A 27,511-nucleotide genomic window follows, 5' to 3' on the forward strand; every position below is an offset into this window, starting at 1 on the left:
CCCCCCGAGAAGGGGTCCCCGCGGGAGCCGCCGCCCCCGGCCCTGCCCGCACTCCTGGGGCCGGGCAGCGGCCGCCGAGGGGCTCTTTGTTTACCAATCGGTGGCACGGACCGGGAGAGCAGGAAATTGCGTCTGTGCCCGGGCCGTTAATTTAAAATCGCCCCTTTCCCCCATCGCCTTCCCCACGGCCCGCTCCCCGCCGCGGCGGGGGCTCGTCCGCCCGCTCCCGGCTCCGGCGGCCGGGGGATGCGCAGAGGAGCGCGGGGGAGGGCCGGGCCGGAGGAATAAGGACCCGTCTTCTTCCCCGGTCCCACCCCCGGCCGCTTCCTCTGCAGCTCCCTCCCATCGGCCTCCCCTTCCCCTCCGCCCCCCTAAAATCACACACACACCCCGCTTCTCCCCATCTCCCAATACTGATTTCCTCGCACGCGAATCCCAGCGCAGCGCGGCGAGCCCCGGCACCGGCTGTTCCCCCGCCCGCTCCCGCCGCCTCCCCACCGGCACCGGGACCGGCGCTCCATGGAAGGGCAACGGCTGCGGCCGGAGCGCCTGAAGTTTGCCCGGAGCGAGGTGCCGCGGGAGGTGGAGCTGGGGAGGGCGCAGAGCTGGGGGGGGGGCTCGGTCTCCTATCAAAGTTTTTAACTCCTTTTTACCCCCCACTCGCACCCTCTCGGGACGCCCCGACGTGTCCCACCGCGCCCCCCCCCCGCCCCCGGTACCACCCCTGGGCCGGTGGAGCGGGGGTGTGTGTGCACGGTTTAAATGCCAGCCCCCGGGGGGGGAGCGGGCTGGCTCCGCCGCGGAGAGGCGGGAGGGCGACGGGCCCCTGGCGGTCTCCGGCCATGGGGGTGAGCTGGGGCACGGTGCCCCCAGCTCTGCCAGGGCGCTGAGCCCCGGGGGGGGGGTGGGGGGGTAGGGAGGGGCGGGGAGGGGAAGGGGTCTGGGGAGGGGGGGGCTCCCCTCCCCCCCCGCCTAGTCTTGCCTCCTCTCTCCTTCTCTCTGTCTCTTTCCCTCTCTCCCTCCTGATGTTTGATCCCGCCGCGGCGCCCGCAGGGATGAGCGATGGAGGGGCCGAGCCTGGCAGGAGCCCCGTGCTGCTGGCCGAGCCCGCAGCCACCGGGCGGGCCCGGGAGAAGGCGCCGACCCGGGCGGAGCTGGAGAGCGCTCTGCGCGGCGGCGGCGGCGGCCGCGGCGGCTTCAAGGACATCCCGGGAACGTCGGCGGTCAGCCCCGGCTCCTCCAAGGAGTGCGCCCCGGACAGCGAGAGCCCGTCGGGAACCGGCGAGGCGGACTACTGCCGCCGCATCCTGGTGCGAGGTATGGGCAGGGTCCCCGGGCCCCGCGCTGCGCTCCCCACACCGGGGCACTGCCCGGCTGCACTCGCCCCCGCCGGCCGGCTCCTCGCTCCTCGCCCCGGGGCCGGGGGGCCGCGAGATGGGGCACGGTGTGTGTGTGTGTGAGTGTGTCGGTGTCTCCCCGCCGCCAGCCCCGGCACCGCTTTCAGCGCATCCCCGGCCGCTCCCGGGCGCTGGCCGGCTGCGAGTCCCGGCCTCCCGGCCCCTTCGCCGCGGCGGCTACTGCGGGCTCCGCTCCGTGCGGCGGGGCCCGGGCCGGGCCCCCAGCCCGCTCCGCCGTGCGGCTCCCGGCAGCGGGGCCGGGCGCGCCCCACCAGCCCGCCTCGGTTTGCGGCCGAGGGGCCGCGCTCGGCCGGGCGCAGCGGGCCGAACGGGGGGTCAGGGGATCGGCCGCGGGGCCACAGAGCCCCCGGGCCGGCCGAGCCCCGCCGGGAGTAAGGGCGGGCAGCGGGAGAGGGGTGAGAGCATCGGCTTTGCTTTAAAGCGTTGTCGCAGGAGAAAAGCGTCATGGAGCGGTGGCGAGTTAGGGGCTATTTTTTTTTTTTTTCTCTTTATAATATCGCTTGCTCGCCCGGGGACGGGAACGCGGCGAGCTCGGGACGCGGCGGGACCCAGAGCCGGCGCATCCCGCCGAGCTGCCCACGCTCGGCCGCCCGCCGGCCCGGGGCTCGGCGGCAGCAGCGCGGCTTGTACAAGGCGAACCCCCAAAGTCTGGGGTGCCGCGGCGGGGAAGCGGCAGGTGCCGAGCGCTCCCCGGGGCGGGGGGCTCCCGGGGCGGCGGCGCGCCTCCATCCCGAGCCCTCCCCGGGGATGCTCCGCCGCCTCCGCCGCAGCCCGGGGAAGCTCCGCGGCCGCTCGGTGAGCAGGGCCGAGGCCGCCCGGCCTTTGCCCCGGCGCCGAGCCGAGCGCTCGGGCAGGGCGGCAGGGAGCGGAGCGGCGGCCCCGACCCGGCCGTGCCCATCCTCTCGTGCCGCCCCGGGGCCGGTGGGGCCTGGGCCGGGTCCCAGCTCGTTCGTCATCCGCGGGCCTGGCACGGCGCGGCGCGGCTCGGCTCGGGCACCCCGGCCCGCCCAGAAGCTGCGAAGCGGGTGCAAACAGCCCTGCCGGCCGCCGAAGCCTCTTTCCCGGTTGTCGCGATAGGTGACTGTCGCCGACAGCCCGGCTGTCGCAGCCCCAGCCCTCCCCGTGCACCTCGGCGGGGGAGCGGGCAGTGCTAGGGAGCAGACCTCGGGGTGGCTGCGGGCCCTCGGTGGTCGCCCAGGCCGGGGTCAGGCCGGGGTCAGGCCTCCCCTCTGCCCGGCCTCGGCCTTACCGGGGCCGCCCCGACGGGCCCGGGGCAGGGAGAGACCGGGGATCGGTCCCCAAGCCTGGGGCAGGGTCCCCGCTTCATCCGGCCCCGGGGACCCCTGCCTGGCAGCGGCTGGTCTCACCATCTTGCTGCAGCCTTTACGGCGCGGACAAAATGGTGGCGGGGAGAAACGCTGCAAACCAACAGGAGCGGACCCGAAATAAAGCGAGGGGACAGTGGGGGGCACAGCCGGTGGCGGGGCCAAGCCCCTCGCTCCAGCCGTGCCCCGGCCGGGCCGCGCTCCCGGGGGTGGGGTAGGTGCCAAGCACTGGCCGGCGCCAGGGAAGCGCTTCCAGGTCAGTTTTCTGCAAAATGCGGGGTTTTCTTAAAAAAAAAAAATATTTTTGAAATATATTTTAAAATCTTTTTCATTTCGGCCCTGGCTGTGGGGGCCGCTCCCCACCATCCCGCTGCCTGCCACGGGGCTGGGACTGCATCTCCCCGTGGCTGCCCGGTGTGGAGTGGCTGCCCCGGGGCTGCCCGTCCCCGGTGGCTTCGGTGTGGCCAGGGCTCCTGGTGCGGCCTCGGCCTTTGGTGGGATCCCGTTGGGAAGCGGCGCGGTGGTCTGTGCCCAGGTCCCGCTCGGCCGGGACGGCACGGTACTGGGCACTGGCCGGGACGGAGCCTCCAGCCGGCGCAACGGGGCGCCCGGCCATCCCCATCTCATCGGGGCGGCAGGGCTGGCGGCCACCCTTGGCCGCGGGTACGGCCGGGGTGTGAGCCGGCAGTGGGCAGGTGCTTAGGGGATTAATGGGACGAGCCGGGCCGCTCTGGAGCTGGTCCCACTGGCAGTGTGGGGGCTGCAGCCCCGGTGGCAGCTGGAAGGGGAGGGGGCAGATCCCGGGGTGCTCCCTTCCCGGCCTGGTCCTGTGGGGGTTGCCCCGGCACTGTGCCTGGGGGATGCGGGTGGGTGCAGGGACAGTGGTGCTGTTTGGGGGGCACCAAGAAGGGCCGCGGGCTCCCGTGCCCCCAGGCGCATCCCGAGGCGTGTGTGCCGCCAGCCCCGGCATGGAGAGGGATGCATTTGGGGGTGTCGGAGCGGGCATGCACCCCAGAAATGCCCTGGCAGCTGTGTCGGTGCAGAGACCCTGTACACATGGGTGCGTATGGTGTGTCCCTGTGCAGGGGAGAGGTGTCCCTCGTGCACATGCGTGTGCGCGTGGTCTGTCCCTGGGCCTACCGGGCCATCTGTGCATGCCGGCTCCGCTGTGTGGGTTGGTGTGCAGGATGTGTCCCCCAGCCTGCTGTGCTGTGCTGCAGCGTGTGCAGGCTGTGAAATTGCTGTTCACCAGCTCAGGGTTTCCTGAAGCTGCTGCCCACTCGCCTTCCCTCCCACTCCCCCGCCGCCTCTGCCTGCCCTGCCTCGTCGTATTTAGCCACTATGGCGGGGAAGAAGTCAGTGACCTCGGCCCCAGACCTCGTCTGGGGGGTGTCAGTCCCAGGCCTGGTCCTGGACATGCTGCCATCAGGTGCAGCCTGGCCGCAAGAGCAGAACCTGTCGCCTCAGCCGCGCCGGAGCAGCTGCTGGAAAACCCTGGACAGCCACGGCAGGACCTGGTGGGTGCTGGGGGTCTGGGGTCCAGCAGCTGATGGGCTCTCAGGAGGGGTTTCTGCAGGCAAGATGGTGTTGTGGCCTTCCTGGCATGGTGGGGGTGGCCGTGGGCCCCCCCAAAACCTGGCCAGCCAGGCAGTGGGGAGGATCGGCGGTGTGCCATAGGGCTGCGACCTGCTTGTGCTGCGGGGGCTGCAGCGGGGGGTTTCGCCTCTTCCCTGCCACACTGGCACCGCGGGCTCTGCTTCCTTCCCTCCCCTCCGCTGCTGTGCCCAGCCTGCTCCCCCCACCCCGTGCCCCAGCTGCTGGGGGGAAATAACAATAAATAATACCCGTAATAATGCCGGCAGCGCCGTACGGAGCGGTGAGGGTGGAGGGGCAGCTACTTGCAGCTGCGGCTGGGAAGCATGGGTGTCTCTGTTAGCCGCTAGTCGCTGGCAGCCCCGGCTGTTGTTGTGTTGGGGGACCATGGCGTGGGCACGGGAGTGCGGACGTGGTCTGGGCATCATCTCTGCAAACACGTTTTCCCTTGCAAAATGGTTCCCAGGCTGGCGTCCTGATCCCACTGGAGATTCCCTACCAGAGATACCTCCAATCCCTTTCCTTTCTGGCAGCCCCATGCTCACCCATGGAGTTTGGGGGTGTGGATCGGAGCCCACACTGCTGGTCCCAGAAGACCCTCCCCAGTCCCTCTGTGGCCCTGGTTCTCTCTGTAGTGCTGTGCTCCAGCTTGGAGTGGGCTGGCCCGGCCAGGATGGTGCCTCTGCCACGTACCACAACATAGCGGTGGGAAACCGGCTTCGGGACTGGGCACCCTCTCCCCACCCTGTGCTTGCCCCCTGCTCCTGCCATCCCCATGCCAGCTCTGCTGTCCCTGTGCCGGCTCCATCATCCCTTCCCAGGCTGCTCCTCACCGTTTTCCCCCTTCCTGCCCCAGCAATTTTATAATTCTTTCACGCCTGAGTCAGCCAGAAAGAGATAAAGCCACTTACCTCCAGCCAGGGCTGGGGGGACCTCGGGTCCCCCTGGGCTTGGGAGCCAGGAGCCCTGACAGTGGGGCCCAGCACCGGGCACCCTTTAGCCAAGAGCTGCCCCAAAGCAGGAGCTGCTGCTCTTCAAGAAAATAGCCCTTCAATGAGAACAATTCTGGAAAGGAGGGAATTGTAACAGAGATAATTTTTTTCTGGAAGGACAGAAATAAAAAATAATATATATTATTATAATGAAAAAAATTAATTATAACTCTTTCTTGGTATAGAACTCCTTTCTGCTTCTGGCTTTCAGAAACTATTATTTCTGTGACTAAACAGTCTGTTTTCCTTAAAGACTTTTTTGTTTCTATTTATCTCTTTGAGGAAAAAAATAATAATCGTGAAGACTTGTTACCGTTCCCTGGAGGTTTATAAACTTGCAGTATTTGGGGCCAGAGGGGACAACCGAACTATGGGATGTTGCTTCTTTTAGCTGCAGCTTGGGGGATTTTCACAGTTACTGCTTCAGCGAGCCCCCCAGGTGGGCAGCAGCCCTGATGGGGTTTAATTCAGCTTTTCCTCCCCCAGTAACTGGCCTTTTGGTCCAGTTCCGCCACTGCTTTTCCTCCCCCCCCCCAGCTTTTTTCCTCCCTGGAGACTTTTTTTCCTGACAGCCTTTCTCCCCGCTTCCCTCTCAGATGCCAAAGGGACGATCCGGGAGATTGTGCTCCCCAAGGGCTTGGACCTGGACCGGCCCAAACGGACGCGGACATCCTTCACAGCGGAGCAGCTCTACCGCCTGGAGCTGGAGTTCCAGCGCTGCCAGTACGTGGTGGGCAGGGAGAGGACGGAGCTAGCGCGGCAGCTCAACCTCTCCGAGACCCAGGTAAGCGTCGTGGCGGCTCCTCCGTGGTGGGGACGTCCTGGTGGCCCTGCAGCGTGTCCGCATGCAGCCGGGTGTGCTGGCCACCGGCGTGCTGAGGGTAGTGGGGACAGGCAGAGCAGGCAGCAAGTGGGGCTGGGGTGGTTGAGAGCCGGGGCTGAGCTGAGTCCCTGGTCCCAAACCCAGGCGGCGGGGCTCGGTGCTTGCTGGGGTGGAGGAATGCTGGCCGGTGTTTTGGTCAGGAGCTGGGGCTGAGCGTGGCCAGGGAGAAGTGTTCATGATGCTACGGGCAGTGGCTCTCCTCCAACCCCTTCCTCTTGAGCCAGAGGAGTGGTCAGTTTAGGGTTAGAGGGGACAAGGGGCAGCCCTGAGTGGTGTCTGTTGGGACCCCCACCCCTGCCAGCTGTTGTGCTGCTCCCCCGTGAGCAGCATCCCCCTGGGAGGCTCTGGCAAAGCAGGGAAAGGATGAGAGCAGGAGGGCATCAGCAGGGACCCTTATGGCAGCACCCACAGTGCAGGGTGGGTGAGCAGGGTCAGGCGGTGTTGTGGGTGCTGCTGGGATCAGGTATTTGGCTGTGTACGAGCTGGATGGATCCCACATGGATCCTGCACCCCGCCGCTCCCCCCTCTCTGTAGCCTTACTCTCCCACTTCCAGCGAGGTGGGATGCCACTGGGGACTGTCCTTGCAGACTGGGGGACCCCTGAGCTGTGGCGTGGCCTGGGCATCTCTTCTCCATCACACCCCACATGCCCGGCGCCCTGGGCATCTCTTCTCCATCACACCCCGCATGCCCGGCGCTGTGCAGAGCTTTGCCAGTGGGGTGGGATTTTCCCGGTTCTTCTCTGCCAAGGTTTGCCCAGTGTGGAGAGAGCTGGGCTGCTCGGAAAACCCTGGGTGAGCAGAGGTGGGAGAGGTTGCGCGTGTTTGAAAGTTGATGTTGATGTCTGCTAAGCAAATAGTGCATCTGCTGGGGTTGTGATGGTTTTGGCTTGAAAATTCATGCAGAAATAGTAAGAATAATAAAATTAATGGAGTCTGCAGTGCCAAACAGCACAGCTGGGAACTATGGAAAAACCCTGTCAGCCCCTTCTCTGGCCAGTAATGCACATTTGGAGGCAGCTACGTGGTTTCACCGATTCAGATAGGAAATAATTTCGATTTTTTCAACCCCCTCATGGAATGAACCTATCCCAGCTGTCAGCAGCCAAGCCCCCAGCTCCAGGCTCCCCCTGTGTGCTGACGGGCTTTGGTTTTGGGGAGACCCTGTTGCTCTGTGGTGCTTTGGTATTCGTTGTGCAGCTGCTGCACGATCCTGCAAGGGGGATTAGAGGCCCTGGTGCACAAAAAATAAGTCGCTCTTGGCTCTTTTGGTAGCAGAGTGGGTTTGATTTTTGGTAAGGAGCGGGTTTCTGTCTGCGGGATATGTGCACAGAGGCGCTGGTTAGGAGCAAAGCAGCTGGGTGCTGCACAGGGGTCCCTCTGCGTGGGGTCCCAGCTGAAGCTCTGGTCCCAGCATCACCTCCAGGGAGCTGGGAGGAACATGGGTGGGCTTGGCCGTGCTGTGCCGGGGGAAGAGCTTCATCTCCCTGGCAGGCACGGGAAGGGATGGGCAGCCGGTGCGTGGAGCAGAGGGCTATGCCGAGCAGGGTGCCGGCTGCCGCAGCCCGGGGCCAGGAGGGCGCAGCCTCTCCATAGGGACTGATGTCTGCTTATTTACTGCTTGCTTGGTGCCTCATTGCTGCCTTCATCACTCAGTGAGAAAATTCACACCCTGTAGGCCACGGCTGTCTCTTCTCTTTTGCTTCCTGCATCCTCTTTTCCCCATCTCTCTCCTTCATCTCTGTCTTTTTTAATCCCTTTCTGTGCTTTTCATAGCATTTCTTTCCCTACAGCAAACTCCCAGTTGTACCTTCCTGGCTCTCTGCTGCTGTCCGTCCCTCCCCAGCCACCACCTTGCCTGGGGATGGCAGTGCCAGGCTCAATGCCTGGCTTCCTCCTCTCATTAGCAGGGTGCAGGTCCTTGTGGGTCATGGTTTCAGGCTCTCTGAACACTCAGGCGTCACCCCCCACCCCAGTCCCTTGCTGTTCTTGTGCTGGGAGGCTTGTCCTTGTGGATGAGAGGTTTCCTTCATTGCTGTAGGAGCTAGGTGATGGCAGGGTTTTACAAGACCCCGTCGATCTGGAGGGTATTGTGTGGTTCCATGCAGCATGCTGGTCTGGTCTAAATGTGGCTGGGACACTGGATAGTCCCCACCAACTGCTCCTGTCCCACCAGGCTCCTCTGTGTCCATCAGCTCAGACAGGGAGAAATCCAACATTTGCAACAATCGGAGTATTTTGGATACTTCTGGGGATTTTCCTCCCAGCGTTATCCAGCAGCAGCTCCCAGGGCTTAGGGCAGTTCATGGTATAGTTACTCCATCTAAAGTTTTGTGGGTGGATTCCCGACCAGCAGCATCTTGTGGCTCTTTCTTGGTTGACATTTGCATTGTGCTGGTGGTTGGGACAGTGGGACGGATCCTTTACATCCCCTCACTGGGTTATATCTCTGTTTCAAGGTTAGGAAGCCAGCTGCTCCCAACTTTGCTCTCTGCTGGCATCCCCGGACACAATGGGAGCTCACTGTGTCCCACTATGGGACGGGAGAGCAAAGCAGAGGGGCATTAAGGAAGGGGCCCCCAAGAAGGTTTTTTTGTGTGCCTGTGAATGTTCAGGGGGAGAAGAATGATTCATCTCCACTCCTCTGTGAGAGGAGAGTGGTGCAAGCAGCGTGATGAGATAGGAAGAGACACGATGTCATCACAGCTGGAGAGCTGCAGCCAAGCATTCCTGTAAGTGGGTCCACCGATCAGGCTGCACCTCTGAGAAATCCTGCTGGAGTAAAAAAGGGCCTCTTTTAGGCTCTTATTTTACTTTCCTGGCATCTGATCCTGCTTTTTGGCAGACTTCGAGGCAGAAGGCTATCGCTGCCCTTGGCAGGGAAGCCAGAATGACCCACCTCCATGCTGAGGAGCAGGGATCTTCTTGCTTTCTTGTCTCTGGCCCCTGCCTCAGGGAGGGGGGATCACCCAGGGCAGAGGGAGGATCACCCAGGCTAAGGCAGGGAGAAGCAGCACAGCCACTCCGTGCCAGGGGGAGGCTCAGAGCCGCGCATGCCGGAGCAGCAGCAGCTGCAGAAGCTGGTGCCCAGATGAGCCTGCCCTTGCCCTGCGCAGGGCCACCCGCTGTTGTCCCTCCATGGCCACCTTGCCATCTCTCCAGAGCCAGCCCTGCACCTTGTCCCCCATGCCTGCTTGTGGGGCTTAGCTAGGCCTGCTGCACCCAGGGCATGTGTGTGTGGGAGTTTCGGAACCACTTGTGCTCTGGTGAAGATGAGGAGGGTGCTTCGACCTGCACTAGCTCTCTCCAGCCCAGGGAATTCACCTCATCCCTGCAGGGAGCCATGTACCTGTTCTGCGTCGCTGGGAGCTGCTTGGTCTCCAGCCCAATGCCATTTTGCTTTTTCTAATTAATCCATGGATATGGTTAGTGTTAAATGAGTTTAATTAGCCTGTAGAATATTTTCATTAACTTGTCAAGCAGCGGCCTGGAAATGCGGATGTTCCGGCTGCTGCATCCCAGGTGAGCTGTCATCCCCGGTGAGAGCGGCAGGGGGGCTGCCCCAGCCCACCCTGGCACAAGCCGTCCAGAATCTGGCCCCCTGTGCCCAGCGGAGAGTAGCCCGTATCCCTGCATCAGGCTTTCTCCAGGCAGCACGTCCCAAGGCATTAGTGGAAAAGTGTCCCTTCTTAGTGTCATTAAGGGATAGAAAACACAAGGCAGAGAGGAGGCTGAGGCAGAAGGACCACGGGGGGGATGGCGAAGGGAGGATAATTCCCACAAATCCCCCGGCAGGAGGAGAGGCGGGATGGGCTCGCCGAGGGGATTTGCCTGGGCCAGGAGGCTTTGCTCTCTGGGTCAGGAGTTCAATGCCAGGCTCAGGTTCAAGTGACCCGGTGTATTTGCCAGCTCTTCTTGCCCTCCTTAGAGCAAGGACAGAGGAGTGACACTACATTGAGCAAGGGCCCCTTCTGAGGGCTGGGCACCCAGGTCATGACAGGGCTGGTTCTGATGTTCTCCACGCAGCACCCAGCACTGAGCTGCCAAGAGGCATCTCACCCCTTCCCAAAGGCAGGAGCTCTGGGGGACAGGGCTGTCCTCAGTTGAGGAGGGCACAGCTAGGAGCGCTGCTGGCAGCTCGTGGACCCATGCACCGCCTGGAAGATACTGGTGAACTTTTGGGCTCTTTGGCTCCTGTGCAGCATCTGAAGACCTTTTGTAGAGGAACAGTGGAGCACAGGGTGGAGAGAGGTCATAGCATCATGCTTCTTGCTTGCCTGGCCACTGGAAAGTTGATGGGACCCCCACAGATCCCCTGGTGTTCCACTCACTGCGGTGGGCTCTATCGCAGCCGGGCTAGCGGGGCTTCCTGGGGACAAACCCTTGGGCTGTCCTTGGCAGAGGCTGGGCTCCTACAGCTCTGTCACTGCCGGTGGCCCAGCACCCTCCGAGCAGCGTGTGCAGCGTGGGGAGGGTACTTGCAGCACAGAGCTTTCAGGACTGTGATCCCCTCAGCGTGGAGCAAAGCACGTGAGAAAGCAGCTGAGCCAGAGAAGGGGCAGGAAAGTCTATTTATAGCCCGGCAATTAAGATGATGCAGTTAAAAATGAATCGCACCTCTACTCGTTAACAACTATTGGTCTCTGCAGTGAGAGAACAGTGAAACAGTGGTTGGTGCCAGCACAAGTTGTCCTCTCATAAGGAGAACTGCAGGAGGGCTGTGGTCTGGAGGAGGTGAGGGTCACCCAGAGCTTGGTGATGGGAGCTGCAGGCTAGGGCTTCCCCAGGGCACAAGAGGCAGGTAGGACCGTAATGCTGGTCTGCCTGCTCAGAGCAGCACACTCCTCAGCCTTGGGGCCTCTGTGAGTCCTCAGGGTGTGGGGAAGCTGAATTTTCGAAGTTTGTTGGAAAACCCTTTTCTAGACCATGCAGAAAATACCGGTGTCATGGCTGAGTATGTTCTTTTCTGAGGAGGCCTCCATCTTTCCACCCCTCCATCCCTCCATCCTTCCACCCGTCCTTCTACCCATCCCTCCTCCCATCCCTCCACCCATCCCTCATGCTCTGCTGTGCATAGAAAAATAGTCCCGGACATCTTCTGTGGTTCACGTTGCCTCTACCCCACTGCTCTGACGGCATTGCTGTTCCGTGTCATGGTTGCTCACACCGACTGTTCTCCTGTGGGTCATTGCTCCACGGGGAATGTTTTCTCCCCTCTGCCTGGGAAGCTGCAGCCCTGCTGGCACTGTGGGGTGCCCCATTCTGATGCATCCTGGTTTGATGCTTCCACCGCCAGTGCTGTTCCCAGCTGGGTGCTCCTGTCCATCCCCCTAGACTGCTTCTGGTGGAGCTTTTTCTGGATGGGCTGAAGGGTGCCCTGTTTTCCTGGAGGAGTTCTCTGCCAGACTGGGTCTGACTCAGCTTCTTGAGGGACCTGGGGTGCCTGGAACTGGCCCAGGGGATGTGGGGATGGTGGGATGGGGAGGCAGGTAGCTGGGGGAAGCATCATGTCCAACCGTGGTAGCCTGCAGTCAGCTCCTGCTGCCAAAGCCTTGGGTACCGAGTCTGCTCTGAAGTGAGTAGGAGGCAACAGGGCACATCAGCTTGGGTGATCCTGTATTCAATGACTCCCAGGTCGCATCCAGATGCTGGCTCTGATGTGGAAGAGAGGGGAGTCCTGGGTCCCGTTGCAGGAGGTGACCACTGGAGATGCTCGGTTTCTTCCAGGGTGACTCTGAGCATCTCCAGTAGCTTCAGGGTGCCTGTCCCACATGCCAGCCCGTGTCAGAGCACGCTTGTGGAGTAAACCTGCTCACATGGACAAGCTAATCCCATCCTCTCCTCGTGGCGGGGACATGTGGTGGGGTTTACCCTGCAGCCGCGGGGCCCTGGGCTGGTGGCAATAAGTCTGTGTCATAACCAGGTACCACACAGCGGCAGGACCGGGCTGGCACAGCCTGCCCACTGCCTCCGCCTGCCTGACCCCAGCCCTCTGGGTTCCTCCAAAATGCACCATTTTGGCGTTTTGTTTCCCAAAGCATGTCAGGGAGCACTGGCTTCTTGGTGGGGGATTGGAAAACATTTCTAGGAGAGGAAAGGAGCAGCTCTCCTTCGGAGGGAATGAGGGGAGCCTCTGGAAATAGGGCTCTTATACAGGACAGCTGCCCCTGTGATGAATTAGATAACCTGAAGTATCAGGGTACCTCTACGGTTCTCAACTGGCACTAGGCAAAATGGCCGATAAAAGTAAATGTGAAATCATTGAGATTTTTGTCATTAAGCATTTTCGATCAGAAGTGCCTGCACAGTAAAAAACAGTTGTGATGGAAAATTTCAATACTAAATGTTGCGGGAGGGCTGGGTGTTTCCAGAGCAATCTCCAAGGCTTTCTCAGCACACTCCAAGTAAATATAATTTAAGAAAAATTGTTTCCTAAAAATGACAGTTTCTAATGGAAATTGGTTTGAGTGACAGTTTTGGAGCTGTCTCTGATGCTGGGGCAGGAATCTCAAATGTGATGGCCCAAACCCCAGCCGCTGCCCGGGGTCCCACCACCTGCCCGCACACTCTGGCCAGGTGCTGGGTATCAGACCCGCGGGGCCGGGGCTGCGTGGAGAATGTCCCTGCCGGGGTGGGATGGACAGTGTCTCCCATCCTTTCCAGGCAACATTTTCAGAAACCCCAATAAATGGGGGAAACCAGCTGTCAGCCTCTGCCGATTCCTCCGAGGAGACCAATGGTTTGTCTCTACCCAATTTGGGTGTGTTGGAGGATGCTCCTCCCAGGTCACCTTGCTCTGGGGCCACCGGGCTGGGTGGTGAAGGACAGGTCACCCCTGGCAGACCTGCCTGCAGAGCCCAGCACCCTCCCTGCTCCTTCGTTTCCATTCACAAAGGGCGTGGGAGCACCGGGATGTTCTGTTGTGAAGCAGAAAATATCCTGAATTTTGGAGCAAAGGCTGAGGACATGCTTCTGGCCGGGATTCTGGATCAGCGGTGGGGTGAGGTGGTGCTCAGGGGACAGGCTCCTGGCTGAGGGCACACAGCAGCTCGGGGTCGGGTCCCACGGTGGGCTGCAGCTCAGCACGGCTGGAAGCATGGCCCCGTGTGTGTCTGTCCTGGGTGCAGCAGCGGGTTTGGAGTGGGGGGTGGTGTTCAGGGGCGCAGAGGGGCTGGGGGAGAAGCCAAGGGATGAGTCCATCCCCACTCTGGCTGCAGCTGGGGAGAGGCAGATGGGTCATGCAGGCTCTGCACCGTTATGAAACCTCTGGGCAAGGCCGCTTTGGGCAGCAAGCCCGCCAGCTTACACAACGCCGGGGCCCGAGCCTGTGCCGAGCCTCGCCAGCCCATGGCCCCACGCGGGACGGAGGGAGGAGGAGGAGGAAGAGGAAGGGTGGCCGGCAAGCTGTGGAGCTGGGGCTGGCTGAGTCTTGCCTTCCTCCGTGCCGCAGTGGGCATCAGCTGATGGCGGCGGGGAGCTAATCCGGTGAGGAAAATGACCTCGGCCGGCAGCTGTGAATAGTCCTAGGTGGCCGGCGTACCGGAGGTGTGCGCAGTGTGGGATGCATGATGGCACCGGGATCAGCCCCGGGGCAGGGCTGCCAAATAATAAACACCATTAAAAAGCAGTAACATATCCCCCAGCCCTGCCCGCACGGGTGCCGGGGCGATGCTCATGCAGGTCCTGGGGGAGGATGAGCGTCATTCCATTGGGAGGCCGAGGGGCTCAGGTGTTTTGGGGGCATTGGGGGATGCTGGTGTGTGGGAGCACATGTGCTGGGGCAAGCAGGCTGCAATGAGCAGGTGTGACATGCCCACTGCTTGGGACTGGGGTGGGCAAGGAACAGGGGCTTCGGGCTCCCACCGGCAAACCATGATTGCTCCGGAGTGACGTCCCACCGCTGCTTGGCCACAAGCCAGCAAAACACATCAGTTAGGTGCCAGCTGATATGAAAAGTTAGCTGAAGAGAGGCGAGGGCACTGCCCGGTCCTCGGCTGGCCAGCGTGGCCACATGCTGCTCTGCAGGCTCTGGGGTGGGGATGAGAGCATGTTGGGCAGCGTGTGGGGGTGGATGAGTGGAGCAGGGGCAGTGTGAGGCAGCTACTGGGCTGAAACCCTCAGCAGATCCCTGCATCCCTGAGCACCGTGGGGCAATGGGCTCCTGCCCTGTGCCTTTCCATCCCCGAGCGTGCGGGAAGCTTGGCTTGCTGGCAGGGGGTCTCTGTCGGGATTAACCGCTTGGAAATAATTTGTTTTGTAGCTGGGAGGTGTTTGTTTTGTAGCTGGGAGGTGTTGGAGGGCAGGGATCGGAGCAGCATCCCGGCTGCCAGCATCTGCAGGGCAGGCTGAGCCATCGGAGAAGGGGCTGGGGGAGGCTCAGGCGCTCCCTAGGTTCGTGGCACAGGGTAGGAGGACCCAAACCACTCACGTGCTCCATCCCGGTGCCACCAGGCTGCCGGTAGCTGTGGAGAGCCATGCTCGTGGCACACGCTGCCCCATGGCTGCTCCCGGACGCTGCCGCACCGGGCTCAGCCGGGCTGCCGGGAGCAGGGCCAGGAGCTCCCGCTGTGCCATGGCACGGATGCTGCATGCCACCGCGCCTGGAGCTGGGAGCCTGCTCGGAGCTGACGCCACGGGCTGCAGCCGCCGCTCCAGGGAGCAGGGAGATGCCACGTCCTCCCTGCCTGGGTCTGTCCCCTTCCCCAGAGCCCTGCCTGCGCTGCTGCCTGTTCCCTGCCCGTGCTTGAGCGGGGAACTGGGATGCTCAGTGAGCCCCTCGAGCAACTGCAGGTAGATGTGACCCCGTGGCAGATGGTGCGATTTGGGGGGTTTGCGTGTGCGTCTGGCCCCTCCGGTGCACACACGCGTGGTGGGGCATGTGCGAGCACAGGTGTGGTGTGCGGGAGCATGGCGGAGCAGGGTGCAAGCGTGCACACAGTGCGCAGAGTTTGCAGTGTGGGGGTCTTGAGCGGGAGCAGAGGGTGGCTCAGCCGCCTGCCTGTCCGTCCTGCTGCTGGGCAGGCGCAGATGGACAGATGGTGCCGTAGCAGAGCACCCGCACCGTGCCGCCCTGAGAAGTTCAGATGCTCGGTGACATTTTGCATCGCTTTCCCTTTGCGAGGAGAGCAGGTGAACCGAAGCTCTTCTGCTTCCCTCCCAGGCGGGGAGCAGCGGTGGTGCTCCCTGACACGTGGAGAGGGACGCTGGAGGTTCCAGTGGGCTCCTGGAGCCTGTTCCTGTAAGGGTGAATCCTTCCTCGTGGTGGGGGATCCATGTGCGGAGAAAAGCCAGAGGATGGAGAAATCTGTGGGTACATCTGTGACCCTCAGCAGCTCATTCAGTTGCATAGCAGGCACTAAGAGTGTGTAGAAAATAAAACAATATAAAAGAAAATGTTAAAAATAAAAAGAATTGAATGTAATGGAATAGAATAGAATAGAGTAGAATAGAATAGAATAGAATAAATATAAATAAGAATAGAATAAATATAGGGTAATATAAACCAGAATAGAATAAAAGGAAAAAAAAAAGCTCCTAGCTGCCCGGGTCAGACAGGCTGGGACCTGGGCAGCAGCGCGGCCGGCCGGGGTTGCTGCAGGGACCCCCCGCCGGGCTCTCCGAGGGCTCCACGTCCCACTCCCAGGCACGCTGTCTGGTGGTGGTGGCCCTGTGGACACTCCCGCTGCAGCAGGAGATGCTAGGGAGCAGGGGGAGTTGCGGTGTTGCTTTCCCGGCGGCAGTCAGTGCTGTTTCTGCACTTGCCTTGCCCTTCTCTTTGGAGGGCTCACTCGGTGTTTGGGCAGCGTTTGCTCTGGTGAGGCTCTTATGTGATCGGGGGGGAATGGGCCAGGGGAGAGCTTTTTTTGGGAAGAAGGGAAAACACGAATATTTTTATAATAATATATATGATATATATTAAATATATACAAATATATTCAACCTTTACATCCCTGCTCCAGAGCTGCTGCATGGCACTGCCAGCTCCCCTGAGACCATTCTCCTGGCAGTTTGGGATTTGTTTTTTGTGATTTCTTTTCCCCTTACTCTCTGTAAATGGGAGCGTGGTGGGAGTCACGTAGCCCACAGCGGATGAACTTGCAACCCGAGGTCCTCGTGGGGCTGAGCCCCCTCCTATGCTGCTGGGTGACAGCAGGACTTGCAAGGAGAAGAGGGCAACGGGGTGGGAGGCTCCGTGGTGCCATGGGGAAAGCTACCGCTGGTTTTCACACCACGCACCGGGAAGCACATCCTGAAATGATGAAGCAGCAGGTTTCAACCTTCTGAGCTGCTTTTCCACCCAATGCACAGCTGAGTTCTCATACTCTTGGTCATTCCTAGTTGGACACCACATCCAGCCTCTCCACCAGCGAGAAAGGATTGACCTTGCTCTGAGCAATAGGTATCTCCAGCTTCTGGCGTGGTGGAAAGAGGGAGTGGGAACAAAATCTGCAGCTATGGGCAGGTCGGTGAGGTGATGTGGTGTTTTATTGTGTGCTGAGGACTGTTGTAATGAGTCCTGAAAGCTTTGGGTGGGTCTGCCAGTCTGGGACAGACAGGACAGACCTGTTACAGCACTGGGGTTATTGCCTTCCTTTTCTGCTGGTGGGTATTGCAGTTCATGCTCTGGTGGCACCCACAGGTCCTGGGGTGTGTGTGGGTGCCCACCATGCTCAGTACTCAGACACCAAAGCAGAAGTGTTGCTGTCCCTAAGCAGAGGGACAGAGGGGTGAGAGGTACCAGTGTCCCATGGGGTTGGTGTCAGAGGTGGGAACCGCATGCCTGTGTCCCAGCTAGATACCTTTGGTCCTGTCTTCTTCATATGCCGTGGGACGCTTAGACCTGGCTAAGTCTTCTAGGAAGGAATATGCTTTATTAACACTTTGGTTAGAGTCTCTGCTGTGGAAGCCAGTTCTCCAAAATTAACCTTATTGCTGTGTTCAGCCTCGAGCCATCTCATGCTGGCCAAGCACCAGCGCTCTGGGCTCTCAGTACATCCATGCATACATACCAGAGGGGGGATGCACGATGAGGTGACTACATTTGTCACACATGACCCACAACCTGCAGGTGAATGTGGATGGTTGCAGTGAGCTACGGCTCCCGTGTCCCTCCCTGGTGAATGCACACATGGCTGGTGGCTACTCTGCTGCTGTGTGGGTAGGCTGAGGGCCTGATTTTTTTATGGAAACACCTAGCCCAGGATGCTATTTTCCTGCTTGATTTTCCTGCTGCAGGACCTAGAAAAGTCACATGCTTCCAAGCACTAATGGACTTGAAAGGCAGATGGACCTTTCTGACCAGCTTGTAGGACTTTCCTCCTCACTCTAGTCGATCCAGGGCATCTCTCTTAGGAGAACCTTCTGTGCTAACCAGACAGCCCAGCACAATGGCAAGCACACTCCTGCCCCAGGAATGGAGCTCCACGGGAAGTTATCCCCATGGTCCACCTATAGTGTCTCTGCCATTCGAGTCTGCCTTGCTTCAGCCCAGGGATCATGTCTTACCCCTGCTCACTCTGACAAGACATCCCCTGCTCTTACCAGTCTCTTCTGTGGCAAGAGACCGAGGAAAGCAGAATTTCCAGATACAGAAGCACAAGGGGTTTCATCCCGAGATCCCTCCAGCCACTCACCCCATAGAAAGGTGGACACTAGATCTGGTCACAGTGATGGATTGAATGCCCAGTGCCAGGACTCATTCTCCAAACACTCGTGTACATCTATAAATCCGCAAGCTGTGCTTCATACCTTCAGCATCATGCTCTCTCTTGCATGCCGTGTCTCCTAGGGCTTTCAGAGTCATCTTCTCTACACGGCTTGCCTTCTCCCTGTCCTCTGAGAGTCACCTTCCTTTTCTGGTGAACGCATGACCTCTCATGTCCTGCTCTTCAGTCGCATCCAAATGCATGTTGTTGTCTATTTGTCTGCATCCAGGCTTGACCTGACATGATTGTCACGTGTGGTCCTGGATCCCACAGACCCAGGCAGGGGATTTACAGCCTCCAGGAGCCATGGGCTCTTCCTGGGGCTCCTCTGGAGCAGGGGGAGGCTCCCCCCCCATCCCCATGCCCTCCCCGACCATCTGTCCTCGCTGCCCCCTAGGCATCTGGGGATTGGCCTTTCTCTCTCCATTCCCAGGGAAAAGGTGTCCTTGCTCTCACTTTCTTCTTCACCCCCTAGTCTGGCAGGAGAGCTGGAGGTGGCTGGTTTCCTCCCACAGCCCTTCAGTTATTAACCGTAGCTCACCGAGCTGGTAACTGAGAAACAAAATATTGCGCACAGGGCTATGTTGCCTCCTCCATAGACGCTGGAGATGTGGTGTCCACCAGAGATGTGCCAGCATGGTCCTCCCTGCCCTTCCCCCAGGCCAGACTAGGAAGGGTGTCATTGCCCCATCACAGTCATGCACTAGTTCACCCAGTAACTTGGACGAGGAAGACAGCTGCTTTTTTAGAGAAGGAAACGAAGCCAATCTGGTCAAAGCAGATTTCAGCAAAGCACTCGCTAAGGTGGCCGATGGGGAGCTATGAATGAAACCACAGCAAAAGATGGGTAGAGAACTTGTGGTGTGGAGGAGAAACTGTAACTGAGGGGAGATGGTGGAGGGGATTGCTGAAAGACGAGGGATCAAGGCTGGAGGGAAATTACTCACGGACTTGTCAAGGACTGCGTCTAGCTGAGCTTATTTACATCTCCACTGGTAGAACTCAGGGCTTGATCATAATGGAGGATGAAAAGGACATGGATCTACTAATTAATGACAAGCTGTATATGAACTTTAGCCGTGAAGGCAAATGTGATCTTGCTCATCTGATATGTCACTAGTGCAGATGGGGAAAAGCTCACGTCAGTCTACGAGGCATGAGGAAACCTTATTTAGCAGAACACGTTCAGCCTGGGTCATGGTGTTCAAGGGCAATGGGCGCAGAGGTGAGGCAAGGATGGGAGAACCTCCTGCAGGAGGATCAGGCGTTGGGTGAAGGCGGGGAGGGCTACAGAAAGTTTCTATCTATGCCTATCAATGGAGGTATCATCACCGGTGGCGTCAGCCAGCCCAGATGAAAGAGGAGTGAGAGCGAAGGATATTCTGGCTGGGAAGAGTCTCCCAGAACAGGGAGACAGGACAGTCTCCCAGCAGCAGCACTGAGGAGGAGGAACCCAATGGGTTTTCTTCTCCTAAGGACCATATTGCCACCCTTCCCCAGCTGAACCCCGTGTTGAGCCATTGGAGACTGGCGTCACCTCCACCCTTTACTCCCTCTTGTCCTTCAGTGTTTCCCCTCATGTCCCCAGTGGTGTGGAACTGGGTTTCAGCACCAGAAATTCATGCACATCAATATCCACTTCAGTTTCTATTGATCTATTTATTGGACTTCCCCATCTGTATTGCTGTTAATTGTTGGTATTCAGCGTCATACCCAGAGAGATGACGGCTGCCCCGGGAAAGTTCCTCCCCAGCTGACCAAGAGCTCCCGGGAGAAGTGGCAACACAAACCAAATCCTGAAATGCTCAGGAAAAAGGAGCTGCCGTGGCCAGCTGGAGGAGGAGGTGGAACAGAACAAACCTCTGAAGACCCTGGCAAGGTCCCTTTGCTTTTATGGAGCTGTGTTTTACAGCCTGTAGAAGACAACCAGAACGTCAGAGCTGACCTTAGGGGACACAGAGGCTGAGGAGCTTCTCTCCACTGGTGGTCAGTGGTGGAAGAGGAGAGAAAACAGTATGTGGGGTGTAAAGTGATCCTGTCCTTGCTATATCTTTCCAGCCACTGGCATCTTGGGAAGCGCTCACCACGAGGAGGTGCCTAGATCTTCACGTTAAATCTTGATGGGTCAGTTCTCCCATGGTTTTTCCGAGCCCCTTCTTCAGCCCACTCATGTTCTGACTTCCAGGGCACCCTGCAGCAGGGACTAACACCATCTGTGCTGCCCAGAGGGGCTCTGCCTCCCACGTTGCTGTGGTTTCTGGCTGCTACCTGGCGACAACACCTGATGCCTCCTAGTCCTTGCTTTAGGAAACCCCCTGACTCCCTGTGGCGGTTCCCCTTGCCTGCGCCAGCTGCGATGCTGCAGAGCAGGAGCATGCCGCACCTGCCTCTTCCCCTGGGGCTCAGTTCTTCCTTCTGCAGGGTGCTGTGGTGTCTCTGCTTGCCCTTTTTTGATGCGTGGTGATGGGGCTGTGCCTCCGCTCAGGTCACTGGTTCCCAAGTCAGTAAGAGCAGTAACCTATCAAGGGACACCCTGCCCTGGCTAGTGCTGCTCAGCACAATGCCAGAGTGGGTATAAGGAAGAAATTGTTTATGATGAGGGCGGCGAGGCGCTGGCACAGGCTGCCCAGAGCAGCTGTGGATGCCCCATCCCTGGACGTGTCCAAGGCCAGGTTGGATGGGGCTTGGAGCAACCTGGTCTAGAGGAAGGTGTTCCTGCCCGTGGCAGGGGCGTGGAACGGGGTGTGCTTTAAGGTGCCTTCCAACCCAAACCATTCCATGATTCTGTGATCCTGTGCCCTGTGGACTCCTCCTGCCATGTTAGAAGCTGTGATTCAGTGTGCTTTGCAATGCAGAGAGCTTTGCAGGGGCTGTCCGTGCCACAGTTTCCCTTTGCACTGAAACATGGTTTAGTGGTGGCCTTGGCAGTGTGGGGTTAGCACTTGGACTCCATGATCTTAAAGCTCTTTTCCAACCTAAATGATACTGTGAAGTCCCTGTGCAGCCTCAGAGGGTCTCTGAGACCTGTCAGCATCTCAGGGTACCTGGAGGCGATGAACTCAAACCAGGAGGGCGCAGGGACCAGGAAGAGAGGGAGGAAAGCTGGGGGTGGGCTCCCAGCCTCCAAGCCTGGGCAGCAGGCTCAGACGTACACCAGGCTGAAGGAAGCAGCGTTTGGGTTGGGCATACGACAGTAGAGCTCCGCAGCACCCTGGTTTGGGGCTGAGGGATGGAGATGGCTGAGAGGGTGGGCTCCATCCATCCATCTCCATCCTCCCTGGCACAGCGAGGCGAGGCTGGGACTGGGCTGCTATGCCCAGGAAAGGCCAGGAGATGCTGAGCCTGATCTGTGGGTGGTGGTGTCGGGAGTGGGAAGGGTGGGTGCTGGTGCACCCTCCCTGCTGAGGGGATGAGGATCCCACTGCCACCTCCCACTGCGCACCCGGCTGGGCTGGGAAAATGCGGCTTGTGGGCAGCTCCTGGGCACTTCATGCCCATCCTCAAGGACAGAATCATGCTGATGGGGATTTTTTTAGGCTCTCACTCTTCCAGAGTTGGCTGGCTGGGGGATGCTTTGAGCAGAGCGCGCTGGGGTTCTACATGTTTCTGTAGGGATTTACAGCAGAAGCTTTGTTAAGATGTCAACAAAGATGCAGGACTGTGGGGCTGTGTGAGTCCCGATTGGCACTGCCACCCATGCACTGGGGCTCTGTGCTCCCCAGAATGTGGCAGCTCTACCAGAAAAGCTGGTGGGCTGCGAATTCTGCATCAGGTCGCTGTGCCCCAGGCTGCGGGACCGTGGGAGCAGAGACCCCTGCCTGTACCTGGGGGGGACAGTGGGGAGGGGATGTCAGCCCTGGGGACCTGGCTGGGCTGTGACGTGAGCCCTGCGGTCCCAGTGGCACTGAGGGATTCAGGATCCCTGTGTGGGGCCAAGCGAGTGAATGGGCGTGCATGGGCAGTGAACGTCCTTGGGAGCTTCCATGCGGGGCTCTGTGGGTATGGGGGGGTAGGATGTGGGCTGGCAGTGGCCCGTGGTGCCAGGAGGTTTCAGCTGTGGGGTATGAGCTCAGCCCCGTGGTCCTGGTGTCCCCCCATTGCCCAGGAGCACCTCCCGCTGCTCCTCCCTGAGCATCCCCAGCCTCCGGCCGGCTTCGCCCAGACGTCAGCTCCACTATTATGTCCCCTGAAAGGGGCCAGGGGGCTGAGACCTCCTCCACCCCCACGCTCCATTAGCTCTGTACTGTGGGTCTATTGTGTCAGGGGACGCGCGAGGGCTGTGTCAGTGAGTGACTGTCCTGCCCCAGTGAGTTTCCGATGACTCGGATGAGTGAGACCTGCTGGCCCCAGAGCAGATGGGGACAGAGGCTGTGCCCGTGTGCTGGGGTTTACTCCCAGGGTCCCGGCCAACGTCCAGTTCATCCACGCAGGTGCCGCCCCGCCATCCACCACGCTCTAATCCGAGTGTCTTCCCATCCGTCTCCTTCCCTCACCTCCATCTCCGTCCATCTGTCTGTCCCTCATGCCTCTCTCTGTCTCTCTCTCTCTGCCTGTCCTACCCCTCTGCTCTGCCAGGGAGGGACAGAAACAGGGGGCTGCCCTCCCAGGGGAGAGGTTAGGGGGTGTGGGGGCAGCCATAGGGGGACGGGAGCCACGGGCTGGGGACCAGCTCCATGTCCCACCCTGGTAAGTCAGGTGCAGTTTTGGGGCTGGGGGTGTCCCATGGGGGCCACAGTCCGGACTTGCTCCTTTGGCCAGAGGCAGGTTGGGGCGGGAATGTCCCCAACTGGGTTGGGGCACAGGAGTAGGTCTGTGCCCAGAGATCCAGGGCCACCAGAAGCCATCCTGTCCCCTAACATGTTCCCCTGCACCGTAGCAAAGCCAGGGACCCTCCATCCTGCCCTGTCTCTTGGCCTGGTGAGGGAAGGGTTTGCAGGTGGGGGCACAAGCCTGGGTTTGATGGCCACCACAGAGGAGAGTCCAGCACATCCCGTAGCGCAGCAGCCCCGGGAGAGCCAGCACAGGGCAGAGCCGGGCAGCAGCAGAGGGGCTCAGCCCCGGGCTTCTGGCTCCCGGCTCCTACCCCGGGCTCCCACCCCCAGGCTCCTGTCCCACTCTCTCCTGGTGACACCTTCCAGAATTTGCCATTTCCTTGGAAGCAGCAGGCGGGAGCGACTTATCCACAGTCCCTGTGGCGGGGGATGGATCTCACTTGGGCGTTTATTTTAATACGTTTCTCTCTCTCGTATCTCTCACTCTCTCCTGGTTCTCGCCTCTCTTTCCCCTGCCCCCCTGCACTCTCTTTCTGTCCGTGCCTTCCTGTCCCCCCACCCCGTCCCCCCGCTCCCCCCCTCAGGTCAAGGTCTGGTTCCAGAACCGGCGCACCAAGCAGAAGAAGGACCAGAGCAGGGACTCTGAGAAACGCTCCACCACCACCTCCGAGTCCTTTGCCACCTGCAACATCCTCCGGCTGCTGGAGCAAGGCCGGCTCCTCTCCGTCCCGGCCCCCCCCAGCCTCCTCTCTCCCACCTCCAACCCCATCGGCAGTCCTACGGGCAACGGATCTGGCTTGGCCACCCCGGGAACCACCTCTCCCGGGCTCGGCGGCGGGAGCAGCCCACCGGGACCGGGAGCCTTCAGCCTGCAGGTCCCTTCTCTTGCCTCTTCCTCCTCCTCCTCGTCCTCGCCCAGGCTGCCGGCCGCCCCGCTGTGCTTTGCGGGGCCGTTCCTGGGCAGCCTGCACGACCTCCCGGGCGCTTACGGACTGGGCACTTCTGCTTTTGAGCCTTACACGCGGCTGGAAAGGAAAGACAATTCTATACCCAGCAAGAAGCCAAGCCCTTAAATGAAAATGAGTGTCAAAAGGTGTCCCCCCCTCCACCAGCCCCCACGTCCCCATGCACCCTGTGCCCCCACATGGGGTTTGATTTGGCAAGTGGGATGTGGAAGACTGTTCGCCTTCTGTCTGGGGGGTGTGTGTGCCCGTGCGAGTGTGTGCACACACGTGTGAGTGTGCATGCCTGCCCCCCCCCCCCCCGGCACGCCAATGCAGCCGTGGATGACTCCCTGCAACTCCTTGCTGCAGGGCTGGCGCTGAACCCGCTCACACCTCAGGGGGTGTTCCTGGGTGTCCCGTGTCACCAGCGATGTCCTGTCCCTCACTGACGCCGCTGGATCTGCCAGGGCCACATTCCCTCCTTCAGGTATCGCCCACTCAGGGTCTGGAAGATGATGCTCTGGTCTGTGCTTCGTGGGTTGAGAGAGGAGCAGCTCTGGGCGATGGGGCACTGGGGGGGGTTGCTGATGCCCCATGGTCCTTTGGCACCCCATACGGGTGGGACTGGAGAGCCCCGGTCCCTCTGGACTGTCACTCTGGGGTCTGTGCTGTTGGGGTCACGGCCAAAGCCCCGGGGAGCAGGAGGGCACCCCAAAGGGAGAGCACAGGGCAGTGCTGGGCTCTGTCCCTGCCATGCCACGGTGTCCTTGGGCAAGTGTCAGGCCTCAGTTTCCCCACCTGCAAAGGGCTGGGTGCTCTGGCTGAGGCTGTCTTGGAGCATCCCGGTGGCTGTGGGGTCCAGGTCCCCTCTGCCAGCAGGGAGCACCGCTCCTGTGGGATGCTTGTCCTTGGAGGGCAGGGGAAATGGGGAGGTTTGGGGGGGACCGACAGTGCTGGTGATGTCTCCAGCCCCCAGCACTGGTGGTCCCTGCGCTCTGGAGCAAGCGGCCACCCCAACTCCTGAGACATCCCCAGGCTCCTCTGTGCCTGCTTGTGCAGAGTTAACCATTGTCCTAGACCCTGTCCCACCCCAGCAAACCCCCAGGAATGCCGGAGAGGCCTTGGATCCCCCTGGGGGGGCTGTGGTGGGTTGGGGTCAGGCCACCATCATGCATCCCAACAAGGAAACTCCACCGAGGGGGATGCAGATGCATGGGCAGTTGTGATGCTGGGATCTGCTCCTCTGTGTCAGGTCAGGTCACGGGTCTCTTTGCCGTCAGCAGGAGCCCAAAGCACCCCCGTCGCCATCCTGGGGTGCTGGGTGCTCAGCGCTGGCACTGCAGCAAGCCCCACCCTGAGCACTGGCCTAGCAGCATCTCCCTGCCTTGCTCCCATCACCTGGCACAACCAGGGTCCAGCCCTGAGAGGTGCTGAGCACCCACTGCTTGCAAAGGCAGGGCCCTGCCCCTCGGGCAGCCTCAGCTGCTCTTCCCGCCTCAGTACCCTGATTCCAGGGGGTGACGATGGCTTCCCGTAGGGCAGGATTTGGCCTCAGATGTGCGGTGCTGGGGCCATTCTCAGGCAGGGCACGGCACAGGGATGTTGTGGGGGAATGAGCTCCATAGGGTTGATGGTGGGCTTGGAGTCCTGCTGCTGGCAAAAACAAGAGAGACGTTGCATGAGGTGGCCCTTGGGGAAAGGGGCAGCATGGGCCCCTGGCATCTGCTGAGGGAGGTCTATGCTGGGCAGTCTGGCCCTTCTGTGGTGTGGGCTTTGCCTTGGCAGGGTACTCTGTGGTGGCATCACCTCAGCAGGATGCTTTGCAGTGGCATTGCCTTGGTGGGGTACCCTGCAGTGGCATCACTGTGGCAGGATGCTCTGTGGTGGCATCACCTCGGCCTGGTGCCCTGCAGTGGCATTGCGGTGGCAGGATGCTCTGCTGGCACAGCCCTGGCAGGACACCCTGCAGAGACATTGCTGTGGCAGGATTGGGGGGATACCCTGAGCCCCCTCCCTGTGCCCAGGAGCTGCCATGGGGCTCGTGCCCCCTGCACACCCCCAAACCGAGGGGCTCCCGCATCCTCCTGCTGCGGTTTCATGCAGAAGAATAATTACCACTGAGCAAGTCGCTGGCCTGACCCAGGCCGAGCGTCCCTGCGTGTGCTGCAGCCCCCCCGCCCAGGCTGCTGCTCTGTAGGGACTGGTCCCTAAGGGGGACACAGCTGCTAGCCCACCTGTTCCCAAGATTTTGCAGGGAAATATTTAAAATAAATGATTTTATGAAAAGGTTTCGGTGATTTTTATTTTTCCTTTAAATCAAGCATTTCTATGAAATAGTATTTATTGATCACCTCAAGTCTGGAGCACTTTATGGGAGTGAGCCCTCAGGTCTTGTGCTGCTCTGCAGAGCTCAGGAGGGGTCGGCACCCCCCCAGCTGCAGGTGGGGAAACTGAGGCAGGGTTTGCTCAGAGATGCAGGAAGCAGGGACAGCGTTTGGCTCACGTAATGACCTCCCCTCTCCTGGCCCACCTCAGACCACAGCTCGCTGCCAACACCTCCGTACCTCTCCCTAAATGTATTTGCTGGATCTCTTGGTGCCCTGGGGTGCTGAAACCCCGACACCCCAATGACGTATTTGACTGAGGTTTTGGATTTTGACAGGACAACGACCTTCTCCCTTCCCTTCATCACTTAATTTATATTTATATTGCCGTTCTTCATCCTTTCCCAGTCTGCAGATGTGGTATTCCAAGACAGAGAGCTGAGGCGGGCAGAGCAGGCAGCAGGGAAGCCGTGCCCACCTGGCTACGCCGAGATGGGGGAAATGCTGCCATCAAACCTCCCCAGGATTTGTTTTGCTTTGGTTTTCCCTCTTCCCCCTGGGAGCAGCTGAACTGCAGGAATTTCCGGAGGGTTTTGGACCCTGGTTCCTCCCACCCTGGGCTCACTGGGAGGAAACTTGGTCCAGTTTGATGGAGAAGTGACCCCCCTGCACCTTCATGGGTGGAGGAGGTTTGGGGGCATTTCAGAGAAAGCAAAATCCAGTTTTATTTTCGAGGGAACTCCCAAAACCTGGGAGTTTTTGGGGTAGTGGTCCTCCCAGTGTGTTCGCCCAGCTCGAGGCATCCTCATGGGTCTCCATCCTCCTCCCATGCGGGCAGGGGGAAAGGTGGAAAGTGAGGCAGGGAGGCCATGGGCTGCCTTGCAATGCGATGGGAAGCCCTTTCTGCCAATTTAAACCCAAATGCTGCTTTCACAAAGGCTCCAAACCTGATCCAAAGCTGCTGCTTCTCCAAAGTTTCTTCTCCCAAAGCAAACAGCCCCAGCGAAGCTGTCCTGGCGGGGTGGGAAGGTGCCGTGGGGAAGCCAGCTCGCCCCAGCCTGCCCCGCTCCGCTCGCCTCCGGCAGCTCCTTGTATGATTGGAAAAAACATAAAGGTTAAAAAAAAAAAAAAAGTACTGGATGTAAAACTTTAACAAATAATGTGGTTTCTTATGGTTTCTAATGGTTAATAAAAGTTATGTCCTGCCTCCTGCCTGCCTCCTCCTCCTCCATCGCCTTTTGGAGTGGTGGCTCTCGTGGGGGGCTTGGCAGGGAGGTGTTTGAAGCCCGTCATTGCCTGCTCTCTGCTGTCCTGTGTGCATCGTCAGAGCCCCCCCCCCCGAGCATGCACACTCGGAGGTACCTCCGCTACAGCCCCCCCCAGCAGCACCCCCTCACCCCCCCCCCGATGCTCCCCCCTCCCCAGCAGACACAGGGCTGCCCTGTGTACTCGTCCCCGTCCCAGATGCAGCCTGACAACCCCCCATTACCCCTGGCACGAGGCTCCCTGCCCCCCCAGCCTGCCCCAGCCCTGCCCTACCTCTGCACAGACCCACA

The 27,511-nt window shown here is 60.1% G+C and overlaps 1 protein-coding gene across 4 annotated transcripts; it reads left to right on the forward strand.

Annotated features, from left to right (window-relative positions):
* On the forward strand, window positions 1-27,095 carry VAX2 (ventral anterior homeobox 2). 4 transcript variants are annotated; one of them, XM_055797748.1, is made up of 4 exons: window positions 1-582; window positions 1,054-1,317; window positions 5,925-6,112; window positions 23,272-27,095. In XM_055797748.1, exons 2-4 carry the CDS (start codon window positions 1,056-1,058, stop codon window positions 23,758-23,760), a joined length of 939 nt encoding a protein of 312 aa, XP_055653723.1. In that variant the 5' UTR covers window positions 1-582; window positions 1,054-1,055; the 3' UTR covers window positions 23,761-27,095. The 4 variants fall into 4 exon arrangements, 3 of the variants coding, with proteins under 3 accessions (XP_055653723.1, XP_055653722.1, XP_055653721.1); XM_055797747.1 differs by having other exon boundaries at window positions 1-570; XR_008746127.1 differs by lacking the exon at window positions 1-582 and having other exon boundaries at window positions 949-1,317; window positions 23,272-24,118; window positions 26,364-27,095.
* Window positions 27,096-27,511: the final 416 nt, after the last annotated feature.

This window comes from Falco peregrinus, chromosome 2 (genome assembly GCF_023634155.1).
Source record: "Falco peregrinus isolate bFalPer1 chromosome 2, bFalPer1.pri, whole genome shotgun sequence".
Classification (NCBI taxonomy): Eukaryota; Metazoa; Chordata; class Aves; order Falconiformes; family Falconidae; genus Falco; species Falco peregrinus.